We start from the raw sequence: 13,453 nt of genomic DNA on the forward strand, positions 1-13,453 counted from the left end.
TATCTATGTAAAATATCGTCCAACACGACACAGCACGTGCTTTCATTCCAACCATAAACGTGACCTACCGCTGCCTCTGGTACCAAATGTACGTACGTACGTGTATTCATTTTTCCACTTTAAACGCGTAGCAGACGATACGGTAGGCTCGAATTATAGTAGGCCTCCTATTTCGTATCACCAGTTACCATAAATTGAAACATTTTATGAGAACGAGATTAATGTATATCAGAAGTTGATATCCTCGACGTGTACGATATTCAATTTGCATACGTCAATTAGTAATAAATACGTCATTAAATAAATATGTAATTACTTAGCACGTCATATGTGTCCATCGTTTCCAAGGAACTGAATTTTAAAACGATTTTCGATAAATCATCGATCTATTAGGTGATTTTGTCTAATTGCAACGCCGATCCTGTTTTTGTATTTGGAAATTTTTTCACGTAGGCAAAATTCGCCAACTGCAAACGCACACGCTCGGAAAATACGAATATTTCACGTACATACGTACAATAAATAACAACTATGGTTGAAACGAATGTACATATATCACTCATCGCAGATATTTACGTACGTGCAGGTCGTGGAAACAAATGGCGGTTTCTTTACACCGTGAGTTATGTAAGTACTTATATCTACGATATACGTTGTATTAGCAGATATAATAAGGCGTACTTTCGTGAGTGTGACTTCATTAATCTTAAAATGCAATTTTTATCAGACTCGTATGAAGCAGTTAAAAATCCTTTAGTGTTCCTTCGCGAATAAGAGTTATTTCCCTAACAGCACTCAACATTCCAACAGTGCATTTATACGTTGCAGTGCAACATTTCTCACAATTTTTATGTATTTGTTATATCGATATTATTGAGAAACTTCAATACAATTAATCATAAACGAGATCATAATCGTAATCACAATTATAACGTAAAGGAATTATAGAAACACCATCTGTACTTTCAGAAATTTGAGGCAATCTTACAGCAACAGAAATATTGCGATCTTGCAGTACATTTTTGCAACGTTGCTGCAATATCGAGTTATTAAATTAAATCTTGCGACATTTGAAAAGAGACTTAATTTGTCCAATGAGTTATTTCGCCTCGGAACAAGTCCGAGTATTAATGGGAGTGATAGTGTAAATCTTGTCAGTGGTGTAACATTTCTAATACGATAAAGCCGGTGGAAGTGCTTGCTCGCGAACGGTATAGCAAATGTCCAAACGGGCCTGTTAGACCTTCTTTATCTCGGGAGGGGACCAGGCCACGCGAGGAGGCCCCGTCAAACCACCGGGCGCCGGTACATTTCCAGCCAAAAGCGTTCGACTTTTCCAACGTATACTGGCGCAGGTCGGGGAACAGCAAGTAAGTATTCTATTCTGAGACGCGATGCGTTGCGAGCACGAAATTCCTAGCGTAACTTGGTCCCATCTTATCGAGATGGATACCCAGTTTCTGCGTCAGGGAAAAGTCGAAAGCCTGTTCTTTCCTTTTACGTCATTTCACAGTCATTCCGCAGACTCATTACGTATTTAGATTTGCGATTTCCCTTTACGTTCCATCCGCTTGTTTCAGACTCTTTCAAGGTAAACGGTCGGTTCACCGATAGAAGTAATCCGCTCTTTTCTCGTTTCATTTATTAATGAAACTCTGGACATACTCTTTCTGATAAAGAAAAGGGATTATTGTAGATAATTCATCATTTAATTTATTCAGGATAGACATTTTTCACAAGTAATTTATTATGCAATTAATAAACAAGCATACATCATGGAAATCAAATAAATCATTTTATGATTCAATATATTAAATGATTGTAGAATAAAGCTTTTAATTTTAATAGGAATATTCAGTCCGAATTTCCATAAATGGAAACTTTAGCAAAATGATGACTTGCTTCCTGAAAAGGGTTTGTATATTGGGATTATTAAATAATCCAGAGAACCGCAAGTTCGATTGCGACTAATTGAAAAAGCTGCATGGTTGAGATTGACCTTTAAGTACATAATAACCGGTGGACGGAATCTGGTTTTTAGGCACAGCTACGTAACGTCTACGTCTACGAGGCAAGACGTTATGGTAGCCGACTGCCTCCCAGTGGAAATTTCCATTGCAGTTAGCATGTGCTATGTGGTGTAACTGTACAGTCCACCATAAAAGTAACCGTCCCTGTTTAACCGTTCGTTCTAATTCCACTCGTTAAGGAATCATTTGCGGTAAACGAAATAATTAGTTGATTAGTCTTGCAATATTCGCGATAGATCAAAATTATTTATGATTTTTTAATGAATTCATTGATCGAATTTTAATAAAACATCACTTAAATTGAAGTTAAAGCCCCAGAACTATAGATATATCATTTAGAATGATACAAAATTATTATTTATTATAAAAATTCGTCGCGAAACGTTATTCTATATACACACAATATAAATAATCGTTCATAGTTTTGGCGGCTTCATTTCGTATTCACGTATTGGTAAGACTGCGCGTGGCTAACTTCACGCACAGAGAAAATATTTATAAGAAAAACAATTTTTTAATTTCCTAAAGAATTGATTTATATTTTTAAGATCTGTAGTTTTAATTTAAGTGGCGTTTTATTAAAATTTATTAAAATCGCTGTAGTAAGTATGTCTAGTAACTCAGGGATAGAAAAATTTGATCACATAATTATATTGCTTGTTTGTCGACTGAGACACTAATGTTTATTATTTGACATTTCTGATTTGTAAACTGCACATGTATTTTAATAAATAATTCCGATCCGAGCGGATGAGTTGATATTTAAAATACGTGTTCCATCATGGCAATGGTTTTCTGAACACAGCTTGACCCTGCCACTTGGAATTCTAAACTTCGAACCTTGAACTGTACTAACGTTCCTGTGCATCTTTTTGGATTTTCACGTGAAAAGCATAAACGATCTGCATAAAGATACATAAGTTATCGTGTGACTCAGCGAATTGATCAGAGAGCATTATTCTTGCATTATTTTTCATGCGAACGGTTCTTATCCTTAAGGTGATTGCGATACGAGAAACGATCAATCGGTAGCGTGTCGTAAAAATAGTAAAACAAGAAACCTATACGTCCTCGACTGTCGCACGTATTTATGCAAGAAAAACAGTATTCTCTTTGATCGTAATTTATTCTACTGGTCGCTCTCGTTCCAACGGTCAACGGTCGGTATCGATTCTGGGTCTCGGTTGATAGAACCGAACGAACCTACCATGCTACGTGTTCAACATCTGTCACGCAGTTCTATTGTAAAACACGATGCAACGATATGATGCCCATACCGTTGTCGAATCATCGTTTCACGGTAGAAAAATTGGTTGACGATCGTAGAGAGATTGAGTGTTGTTTATTAAGTCGAGTGCGAGGATTCACACTTAGGCAGGTTGCCTGAAACAATCTCGCCATGTAGTTTAATAGACAGTCAGTGGAGAGATGTTTTGGCACGTTGAAAATTCGATTCGGTGTAGTGGAATCCGATGTTTCTGATTGAACGTCCTTTATCTAAGGGATTCTGTAAAACGTAACGGCACTAAAATGTCCACGTTGAAAGTGAGCATTCAGGACAAGAAAGACTTGGACAAGTTCACCAAATTCTTGGCATACAAAGCTGCTCAAATTATAGTGCAGTCGAGATCAGGTGAAAAGGTCAATACAAACTGCAAACCGAATTCGTCTGGAACGGATTGGGTAAAGATACACTACGTTTATTATAGTTTAATCTATGTGTAAATTGGTCTCCCTTTGGCGTAACTCATTTAAAAGACATTCACTGTCTCTTGCATGGAGAGTCGAGTATAGATCTTCTGTTACTTGAACCAATATTTGTTTCTATATGTTTTATAGTTCAACCTGGCTATTCACGAAGTGCCAGATGTCTTGGCAGATGCTAAGAAAGTGCTCTGTGGAGAACTGATCAATTCGACTATATCACTTTGCATTGAAATTTCCTTGAGAACGATCGAAGGCGACACAATGGTTTTGGAAACGTGGAGTCTGGGTGTTTTACCTGAGCACAGCGATCCCACTGTGAGAGTGACGTACACTGTATATAACAGAATGGGTGTTTTGTTGAAGTCGTTACTGTCTGTATCGAGAGTTACCCCAGCTTATAAATTGAGTAGAAGGCAGAGTCCGGATTCCTATGTTATTTGTTATAGAATTTATATGGGAGAGCCTCAGCTACATACACTGGGTATAGAATTATTTATGGGAACTCAATGTATATCGTTAAAAATTACGTTGGTATATCCCAATCTTATTCCTTTTAGGTGATAATTATAAACATGTTAGGGTAGGTCAGTTGTGTACGCCAGTAGGGACGATTCATTTAGCAGTATCGTACAGAACGAAAATGGCTATCTCTCCGAGTCACACTGACCGCGACTCGATAATGCTAAAAAGCGACCACTTCCATTCTGACTTGAGTCCGCGCCACGCGCGATATCAACAAAGGTAAATAATGCAGCGTACGTTTTGAATGTGTGATGCATCGAAGTGAATTTGGAAATGTGTTCTAGCGAAGACATAGCGAAATCGTTGAATGAACCCATGAAAAACGTGGCGTTCGCACCTAATCCTGTTATCATTAAGGAAGAGGACTACCTCATACCGGATATACCTTTAGGCCCTTTGTTTTCTAAAAAAAAATCAACGCCTACGGTCTCGATGAGTGAAACTACAAATACAAAGACTGCGACGACTACTGCTACTCTTGCTAGTACTTCTTCTACTGCTACCGCGACTGCGATGGCGACTACTACGGACAGCAGCAACGGGAACAATGAGAGGTTCGCGAACGACAACGCAACGTCGAAATGCAACTCTCAGAACGAGTCGAGGAGAAGCAGTTACTCAATGACTAGTGCCAACAATGATTTTATTATGGTAGATTGGGTAATTAACGTTCCTCTACTTGCAGCGCGGAAGAAACGTTTGATTTATCTAAGATCCTACGTTATAGAATCCGCCTTTCGCTACGACGACCCCAACCAGCGAGCTGTATGATTTCTATCGCGAGTGCCAGAACGCGCCTCCGCTTCAGGGCTCCATGGAGGAAAGAACGGTCGCCGAACAAATCGGCGGAGACCTTACTCAAGTGTTGGAAACATTCGAAGCGGATCTGCACCGGTATGAAGACATTCTGTCGACATTTTTTCCACCAGAGAACAATAACTAATATCAAACGATTACAATGCAACATTAGGTGCTTCGACGAGAAATTGTTAATATACCTGTGCGCGCACGAGAATGAAAGTGGAGAGTTTCGTTAGACTGACTTATTTCTATGTAGCGTGAAACATTTGATCGTGAGAAACGTAAAAATATGTTGAAGAAACCCGTTTTCATTCTCCTGTACGCATACATACATACATACATACGATTGGTATATAATGTCTCGCAATAGATTTGTGCAAATTTTCGTTGCGAGCCCAGAGCATTTCAATAAAATTTTTAGACAAACGCTATCACCGCTTCTGATTACCTACATAAATCAATTGAATTCAGTAATTCAATAAGAGTTTCATTTGTACGTGTATAGAACTGAGGAAAGACCGACTAGTTTGAAAGATACATCCGAAAGAGGAAGATCGACTAGTTTGACTGATACATCCGGCTTGTAAATACCATTTCCATTTCCTTTGAATTTTCAATCTGTCTGGTAGATAAAAATTATTTCATTTCACACCGTGAACTTTTTATGTGAACGAATGATATATATATTTTCACGTATCGTCCGTTCATATAAATTGTATTTCTCCAAGTACGTTGTAAGCACACTCTTAAAGGACTTATTAAATGATACAAATTTATGGATGAGCGATAGTTAGCTAATGTATTTCGAAAGTTAACTTATTGCTTGTACATAGTGTAAATTGTATTTTAATGTTACGATCATCATGAAACAATTAAATGCGATATAAATTTTTAATGTTTAATTATTTCGATCACTTAAAATGAATCAGGCTGTGCTAGCTATTCGCGAATAAAACGCTTTAAGACACGCTGAATTATATAATTTAATCGACCGCTCCTAATTATAAGATAACATCTGTAGAGTAATAAACGATTGTAAGAAAAAATGAAACAATTGGAAATCCAACTATTTTTATAAAGATGTTTCTATCATTGTATTTAAAATTATAATTCCTTGTTCAATATACAAATAGTTGAAATAGATCTTTTGCTAGAGTTTCTCGAGTTTTTAAGTTCCTATTTTTCTTTTAATTTCAAGTCTTAGAGAAATTGTACCGCGATTATGTTTATAACGACGATTTGTTGGTCGATTTTAATTATGTCAAAAACGCTTCGATCTTGATTTCTATACTGCCGCTTGAATTATTAATAAAAAACACCAATTGTGTTATGATACTACGTGCAATTTCATTTATAGGTATGCTCCGACTGCATCCGACTGGAATGATTAAAACGAAATAAGTCGCGAACGAACTGTACATATGTATATATATAGTGAATGAGTATTAATATTGTGAAGCACGGGAAACGGATGAAACATGGCGGACTCAGCAGGCAATTGGTGTCTCATCGAAAGCGATCCCGGTGTTTTTACGGAATTGATAAAGAAATTCGGTAAATCTTCATAACAATTTAACACGCATAAACTTCTAATTAGTGTAATTGCATTGGACAATGTTCCATACGCGGCGTTTACACTAATTGACAGTTGCTTCGGAAGTACATTTGTTGTTTTCATTGTTCGCGATAAATTTAATAGGATTAATGTTTGTTAAAGGTGTCCTAGGCGCTCAAGTAGTAGAATTATGGTGTCTGGATGATGAACAATTTGATAAATTAAAGTAAGTATCTTTGTTACTTGACATAACCTATTCGATGTATTCTCAGGTCAAGCATTTTTTTTTCAATCGAGATCTCTCGTGTTAATACATGAAAATTTGTTCTTTATCACTTAGGCCTGTACACGGTTTAATATTTTTATTCAAATGGGTGCAAGACGATGAACCCTCCGGAAGTATTGTTGTAGATAATAGACTGGATAAGATATTTTTTGCGAAACAGGTGTGTGTCTTAATACAGATTACACTTAATACACATTTTATTGAAATATTCGAAATGACTTGCAGGTTATTAATAATGCATGCGCGACGCAAGCGATACTGAGCGTATTACTAAATTGTAAGCACCCGGATATATCGTTAGGATTGAATTTGGAAGAGTTCAAGAACTTTTGCCAAAGTTTCGATGCCAACATGAGAGGACTTGCTCTCAGTAATTCCGACGTGATAAGAGAAGTGCATAATTCTTTCTCAAGGTATATCGCAATCTGTTTCACACTTGCTGTTTATAAAACTTTAGAAATTGGAACTTGTAATTATTTATTATAGCCCAGCAATATTTGAGTATGAACCGAAACAAGCGTCTAAAGATGATGACGTGTTTCATTTCGTGAGCTATGTTCCCATCGATGGGCGATTGTACGAACTGGATGGATTGAAAGAGGGACCAATAGACTTAGGTCCTTGCCCATCGGGAGATCAATGGGTACAAGCAGTGAAACCTATAATACAGAAAAGAATAAACAAGTATAATGAGGGAGAGATACACTTCAATTTAATGGCGATAGTAACAGAGAGAATAATGCTCTATTTGAGACAGAAGGCGAGCACTACTGACCCAGCTGAATTGGACCGTTTGCAGTCATTGATAAAAGATGAAGTGCGGATATCTAGACGGTACCAAATCGAAAATAATAGACGGAAGCACAATTACTTACCATTAATAATGGAGCTGCTTAAGATACTAGCCAAAGAAGGGAAACTAGTACCTCTGTATCAAAGAGCGAAGGAACGAGTGTTATTAAAGGAATCGAGGAAGAATAAAGTATAAACTTGGATTTATCTCATAAAAACATCGGAATACATGTATGATATTCAATCATTACAATCTAAATTATAACAATCCTTTTTTTAAAAATAAATGTACATAATAAACTTCTGGCCGTCATCCTACTAGCAAAATTAATTTATATCAAAGTTATTCCGAAGTTTTGATCACTTTTTAACTGCTAATTTCATCGTTCGTTTATCATGGGTCTTCGTCTTTTATTTTGACTTTCCCCTTACGATAAATGAGCCTTGGAAGGAATTTGTCAGTTTCCTCGCTCATTATGAGCTTTATTTTTTTATTATATAAGTATTCTATGATATCTGAAATGCATTTAAAATTGTTACGAGGACATTCGACATTTATAACGTAGATACATAATTCATTGACTTACCAGGAAAATGTTTTGTATGTAATTTAAAAATTGCGTCTCGTACGAGATAAAGAAATGTCCTACATAAGAAAAAAGTAGTGACCCCATCGAAATACTTAGCAACGTTCGACCATACTATTTCTCTGGTGCTCGAAATTCCTTTCCCATATACGCTGCAATTATTTAGATATTGCCAATAGATGTTTATAAGACAAATACTGTTAAGAGTACCAACTATTTAATTACTTACTACTCAATTAGTTTTATCCTTATATCATTTAAATAAATAGGTTCTGGAGAAAACAATTGCATGTGCAATTGATTCATCCAAAAGTGATGTAACGCATTGCTGTCTATGTTAAGTTTCTTCTCTAGCTTCCGCCAAACTGACAATGGGATACTAGCGTCTTTTAAATCTTCAACGCTTTCGTTTAACGTCACATCCATAAAAGTGTTGATAAATTTACCAATGGACTGCAACGTCCATTTGACTTCAGACTTCGTCGCTGTTAACAAACATAATTAAATGACCTCCTTGATTCATGTCTCGAAGCTACGGATCGATAGTTGAAAGAACTCACATTTTTTATTCTTTAGGTTTTGTTTAATACGTCGATAGCGTTTGCAAATCGCGTCTTTTGGACGATGCAGAATCGAACTCAATCTGACGAATACATCGTGTCTGCTAGTTTTCTTTACATAATTTAAAATTTTTTCATCATCAGCCGTGGAATACCTAAGAGAATATAATAAAAAGTCAGACGAATATGTAATTGATGGGTTTTTAATACGACTGGATTTGATTTGAATACCTGGATTTTGGATTATAGCCCGCGTGTAAATGTCTAAATCTACGGTAAATGCTTTGCAAAGTTCTCCATGGTAATCCGTTTGCTAAAAATTGAATGAACTTCCGCCTCTCTTTCTGGCTTTTTATATAAAATTTAGTACCATATTTCATCTTGGTAAACGGTTTTGTACATTTCGGATTCCAGTTGTGCGTCTATAAGAAAAACAGAACTAGTATCGTTAAATCCAATATAAGACAATGACGCTAATATACCTCGCAAAATGTATGCCAGTTCTTTATAATAATCTTGTCTTCCTTCGGCGTGTATTGGCCGGTTTTCATCGGTCCATGCCTCAAAAATAGTTTCTTCTGACTTTTTGTTAAAGACTTCGTACCAGCTGTGTGTTCAACTTTATGCTGCGGTGGCACTTCGTGCATCAATTTTATTTTTATATTATATAACTCCTAGAAAAATAAGAAGTTATTAAAATTGTGCCGTTTACTATAGAAATCGAGCAGGGATGTTTAGAGTATCTTATAAATATTCTGCACCTTCAATGCATTTTCAGATAATTCGTCTGAACACGATTCATCTGATTCCTCTATTTTATTCTCTTCCCAATGTTCTTCTTCTTGTGGCTCTTCATTTTCCGCTTCTTCTTCTTCCGATAATTCAATATCTAATTCCCCTAAGATCTCTTTTATGTAATCATTCATTTCTGTGTCATCGTTATCAACATTTTTAGTATCCTCCGAATTTATTTCTTGAACTTTTACACTATCGATAGTTTCGTTTTCGTGAATTAAGAGAGGATCCACTTCTGGTTCTACAGTCTTTACCGTGTCCTCTTCAGTTTCCATAGCATTGTTAGTCGTCGAACAAAAATTGTCTGCATCTAATTTACTTTCCCCAAAGTTAATCACAGAACTCAAGTCGTGTAACATATCTATATGTTCAAATTCGTTATTACACAACTCTGTTTTAAGCCTTTCGGACAATTGATCATAATTACTAATATCACTGCTGAGTCTCCTTCTTTTTTGTTTACTAGGTGTATCATCATTGGAGTTAGGACGTTTGTCCATTTGATGTTCCTCGTTCTCAGTTTTGATATCCTCTGATAGCCAGTTCTCTAAATTTGTATCTAAATTACTAGGAGTAGAAATCTGTGGATTATTCTCTGTCTTAACGTCTGTAATTTCTACACTTTCTTCATTATGTCTTGTAGGATCTGCACGTAAGTCTTCTATTTTACAAACAGTGATTCGTGAACGATGACCATCATCATTGCAATCAGATTTAATTTCTGTATTCTGTATTGTTAAATCCTCTTCTTTCACCTTGACGTCATCGTTAATCAAAGATTCGGTATTATTATTAAAATTGCATTCACGGTTTGGTCCATCGTTTGTAGTACAATCTGTTAATACATTCTTGTTCTCCTTGTTGTCGTGTTCTGTAACTTCGTCTACAGCTTGTAAAACTCTGTTGTCATTGAAAAATGAACTGTATAACGAATTATTTCGTTTTCTTTTTCTCAACGATCGAAAATTGATTTCATTCGGAGTCGAGGTGGTCAAAACCATTCTAATCCCCTTTGTAAGTACCTCTCCTTTACATTGAGAAATACTTAACCCTAATGATGATTTCTATTCTTAAAAGTTGTGAAATATAAAATATCTATTAAAACTTTAATTCTATGATAAATTGTCATTTAAGTTACTTTATATTAGCACTTTAGTCTCAATCGTGTGACAATCACTCGTAACGTCAAAGAGGTTATAAACGTGAGGGCCATGTAAGAGCACGTGTTGAACAGGTTAAAGTGTTGGATTGAATGGAACTTGTACTTGTAGTGCTTGTAAACAGACGCGCGTGGAGAGGGAATTTTACGAGCGGCATGGAAATTGTCCAATTCAAAGAGAATCTAACCCTTGTTGATCCAGGCCTACAATTAATCCTGCTTTCCTGAATTGAAAATTTTTCGTATTATTTAGAACAGAGGAATGAAAGGATCTCTCGTGTATGAATGACGTAAACACATTGATTAATTTTTATATTTAAGCTTTATTTTTCGTGAATCTCTCGTAAAAATTGCGCCAGTTTGGAATCCGCGTTGGCAGACGCAAGTCTTCTTTCTAAATTCTCGAAGTCTACCTTTTCCAGCCATGCAGGAGGGTCGATTTCTTTCTCAGGAAGGGGACAGAGCAATCGTTCGACCGCGGCGCACAAACCGCACCAGCTACGAAAATTCAATGGTTTCTTTATTTCGCCTATCATATGATTCAGGTACGTCTCGTGGACTTTAGTGATGGGACTCCCGATTACGTCTTCGAGAGCTTCGAAGATCTCACTGGGAGAAATTTGTCTAATATCTTGTGTCACGTCTTCTTGAAATTTGTTGAAAGTCTTGGCGAAGATCAGTTTTCTCCCAGGGGAAACGAATACGTGCTTGCTGAGGTATTCCAAAACTGTTATACCTGATATATCAAATCATTTCAATCACGTCTGGTAATCGACGAAACATTATATTATTTTTATTAGATAGTTGCCTACCGTTTAATGTTTTACTACCGAGGATCTCGAAACGAGCCGCTTGCCGGGAAAACACCCGCGGTGTATCTGCCAAAACGGAGCTCGAAAATATCTGAGCCCGCCTTGCACGTGTAGAACTTTCACTTTTCACACGCAAAGCTTCTTCGAACGCAATCCTCCTCTAAAAATTGTATAAATCACTTGATATCCAAGTTAATATTGGAAATAATTCTTACTCTGATCGAAAACTCTGCTTCTACTTTGTAATTATCTAGCTCTCTGCATAAATGCTTTAAAATATCGCCGTCGATGAAGCTAGAAAGTGTCGTTGAAATTGCATTGCTAATGGCAGACGTTTTCTTAGCGGAAGTCACTTGATTATCTGGTTCTTCATTATTCGTATGAATCCTATATAAAAGATAAAAGCCAGGTAATTGAAGTTCCCAAACATCTGAACTACTGTGTATTATAAATTCTGTGTTTCTAACGATGTTCTCCTGGATCCATCTCCTAAATGCGAGATCTGAGTTTCTGTTGGTTCGAAGAAATCGCAGATTTCTGCCTGTTGCCCGTAAATCGATCGCCTTCTACTTTTCGTCTTACGCAACCGTTTCCCTCGTCTACGAATGACCACACGTTCTTTATTTTCTGTTTTGCTCTTTTCCATATTTCTACTTGAATTCTGAAGAACATTTTCTATCATTAACGAAAGAAATTCTCCTAATCTAAAAATATAATAATAAATACCAATTCATCGTCGATGTCTTCTCTGCGGAATGAATCGAGAACATCGGCTGCTGAGTTTGGAGTGTACACTCGATGTTCGCTCGTACGTTTGAAAATCGGTTTGGATATAAAAATCTCAGTCTTTCGATAAGTCGGAGGCGGTTCCAAAGTCAGGGCGTGCCAAGTCAAAGTTTCATTTTCCTACGAATTCCAAAAGATTATTTTTTAAATACTGATAGGAAATTTCAAGTTTATCTAAAAGGACAAACCATCTGTTTCTGTAGATTCGTTCTCAAATCTAAGACCAGTGTCGGACGTTCTCGAAGATCGCGGGCCATCGGGTATTCATCCTGGACGAGTCTGCTCGTCAGAGCGGAGCCGCTGGCGAGCGTCGGCGCCGGGGTTAAAGGCCTCGAGTCGGTTTCCGTGTATTTACGAAACAATTCCTCCGGCACGGTCGCAGGATCGTTGGTCGATTCGGTGGGGATCACAGCCTGACCCACTAAATTCTCTCTGATCATCTCCATTTCTTCTGGTAATAACAGAGCCTTCCCTTTAGTTGCCTAAAGAGAGAGAGAGATTTGATATCTCTTTTATTTAGTCGTATTTAGATTAATGACTCGTTTAAGTAAAAAGTTTGATTACCCATGTATTTTTGGCTCGTTGAAGAACATCTTTCGCTTCGCAGTCAGTTGGGTGATTGCACAGTACGGAGCATCCATAGGGATAAGGATTAAAGAGGCCAGAGAAGGGTCGTAGAATCAGAGGTGCTGGTTTCGTAAAACTTGAAAGTTCTACTCTCTGTAAAGCATGTTTATTTATTTCTAAAATATGAACAGAAAAAACTGTAATCAGAATGTACCGAGTCTTTTTCACTAATTCATTACCACGAAGTAAAACAGTAATAATGCTTTAATTAAATCACCTTCGTTTTGGGCCGATGGACCGGCCGAGTCCGTGCTTCCAAAAGACCCGTTGCACTCGCGATTCCAGGCATCGGCTTGAATAAAACTGTTACACGCAGTAGCAGAGTCGCGAATACATCAGACATCAACGCGGTCGAGTCGCTAGCTCCCTTAGAAGCGCGTTGCTAATGTAAGTTTGATCGGTCGATCGGTGAAACTATGTATGGAGTTCAATAC

At 37.1% G+C, this 13,453-nt stretch overlaps 4 protein-coding genes across 7 annotated transcripts; 2 read left to right on the forward strand and 2 right to left on the reverse strand.

Moving 5' to 3' along the window:
* Positions 1-2,667: 2,667 nt before the first annotated feature.
* Positions 2,668-6,540, forward strand: Atg13 (Autophagy-related 13). Of its 4 annotated transcripts, none has more exons than XM_026811562.1 (6): positions 2,668-3,713; positions 3,870-4,218; positions 4,295-4,478; positions 4,544-4,910; positions 4,987-5,153; positions 5,566-6,126. In XM_026811562.1, exons 1-6 carry the CDS (start codon positions 3,561-3,563, stop codon positions 5,645-5,647), a joined length of 1,302 nt encoding a protein of 433 aa, XP_026667363.1. In that variant the 5' UTR covers positions 2,668-3,560; the 3' UTR covers positions 5,648-6,126. The 4 variants fall into 4 exon arrangements, with proteins under 4 accessions (XP_026667363.1, XP_026667362.1, XP_026667364.1 ...); XM_026811561.1 differs by having other exon boundaries at positions 2,672-3,713; positions 4,544-4,919; XM_026811563.1 differs by lacking the exon at positions 5,566-6,126 and adding an exon at positions 6,418-6,540 and having other exon boundaries at positions 2,673-3,713; positions 4,544-4,919.
* Uch-L5 (ubiquitin carboxy-terminal hydrolase L5) lies at positions 6,464-8,006 on the forward strand. The gene is made up of 5 exons (XM_026811564.1): positions 6,464-6,614; positions 6,778-6,841; positions 6,956-7,061; positions 7,127-7,314; positions 7,388-8,006. Exons 1-5 carry the CDS (start codon positions 6,539-6,541, stop codon positions 7,887-7,889), a joined length of 936 nt encoding a protein of 311 aa, XP_026667365.1. The 5' UTR covers positions 6,464-6,538; the 3' UTR covers positions 7,890-8,006.
* A 56-nt stretch (positions 8,007-8,062) lies between these two features.
* On the reverse strand, positions 8,063-10,761 carry LOC108622539 (transcription termination factor 1). Its single transcript, XM_018020473.2, has 7 exons — positions 9,602-10,761; positions 9,323-9,514; positions 9,072-9,262; positions 8,841-8,995; positions 8,510-8,765; positions 8,281-8,432; positions 8,063-8,209 (listed from the first exon to the last, which is right to left on the reverse strand). The coding sequence occupies exons 1-7, from the start codon at positions 10,634-10,636 to the stop codon at positions 8,088-8,090; spliced, it is 2,103 nt and encodes a 700-aa protein (XP_017875962.1). The 5' UTR covers positions 10,637-10,761; the 3' UTR covers positions 8,063-8,087.
* A 151-nt stretch (positions 10,762-10,912) lies between these two features.
* LOC108622521 (uncharacterized) lies at positions 10,913-13,308 on the reverse strand. The gene is made up of 8 exons (XM_018020446.2): positions 13,237-13,308; positions 12,957-13,112; positions 12,581-12,874; positions 12,333-12,512; positions 12,074-12,267; positions 11,822-11,993; positions 11,607-11,766; positions 10,913-11,530 (listed from the first exon to the last, which is right to left on the reverse strand). The coding sequence occupies exons 1-8, from the start codon at positions 13,306-13,308 to the stop codon at positions 11,118-11,120; spliced, it is 1,641 nt and encodes a 546-aa protein (XP_017875935.1). The 3' UTR covers positions 10,913-11,117.
* Between the last annotated feature and the right edge of the window lie 145 nt (positions 13,309-13,453).

This window comes from Ceratina calcarata, unplaced genomic scaffold (genome assembly GCF_001652005.2).
Source record: "Ceratina calcarata isolate Rehan_Ccalc_2016 unplaced genomic scaffold, ASM165200v1 scaffold226.2, whole genome shotgun sequence".
Classification (NCBI taxonomy): Eukaryota; Metazoa; Arthropoda; class Insecta; order Hymenoptera; family Apidae; genus Ceratina; species Ceratina calcarata.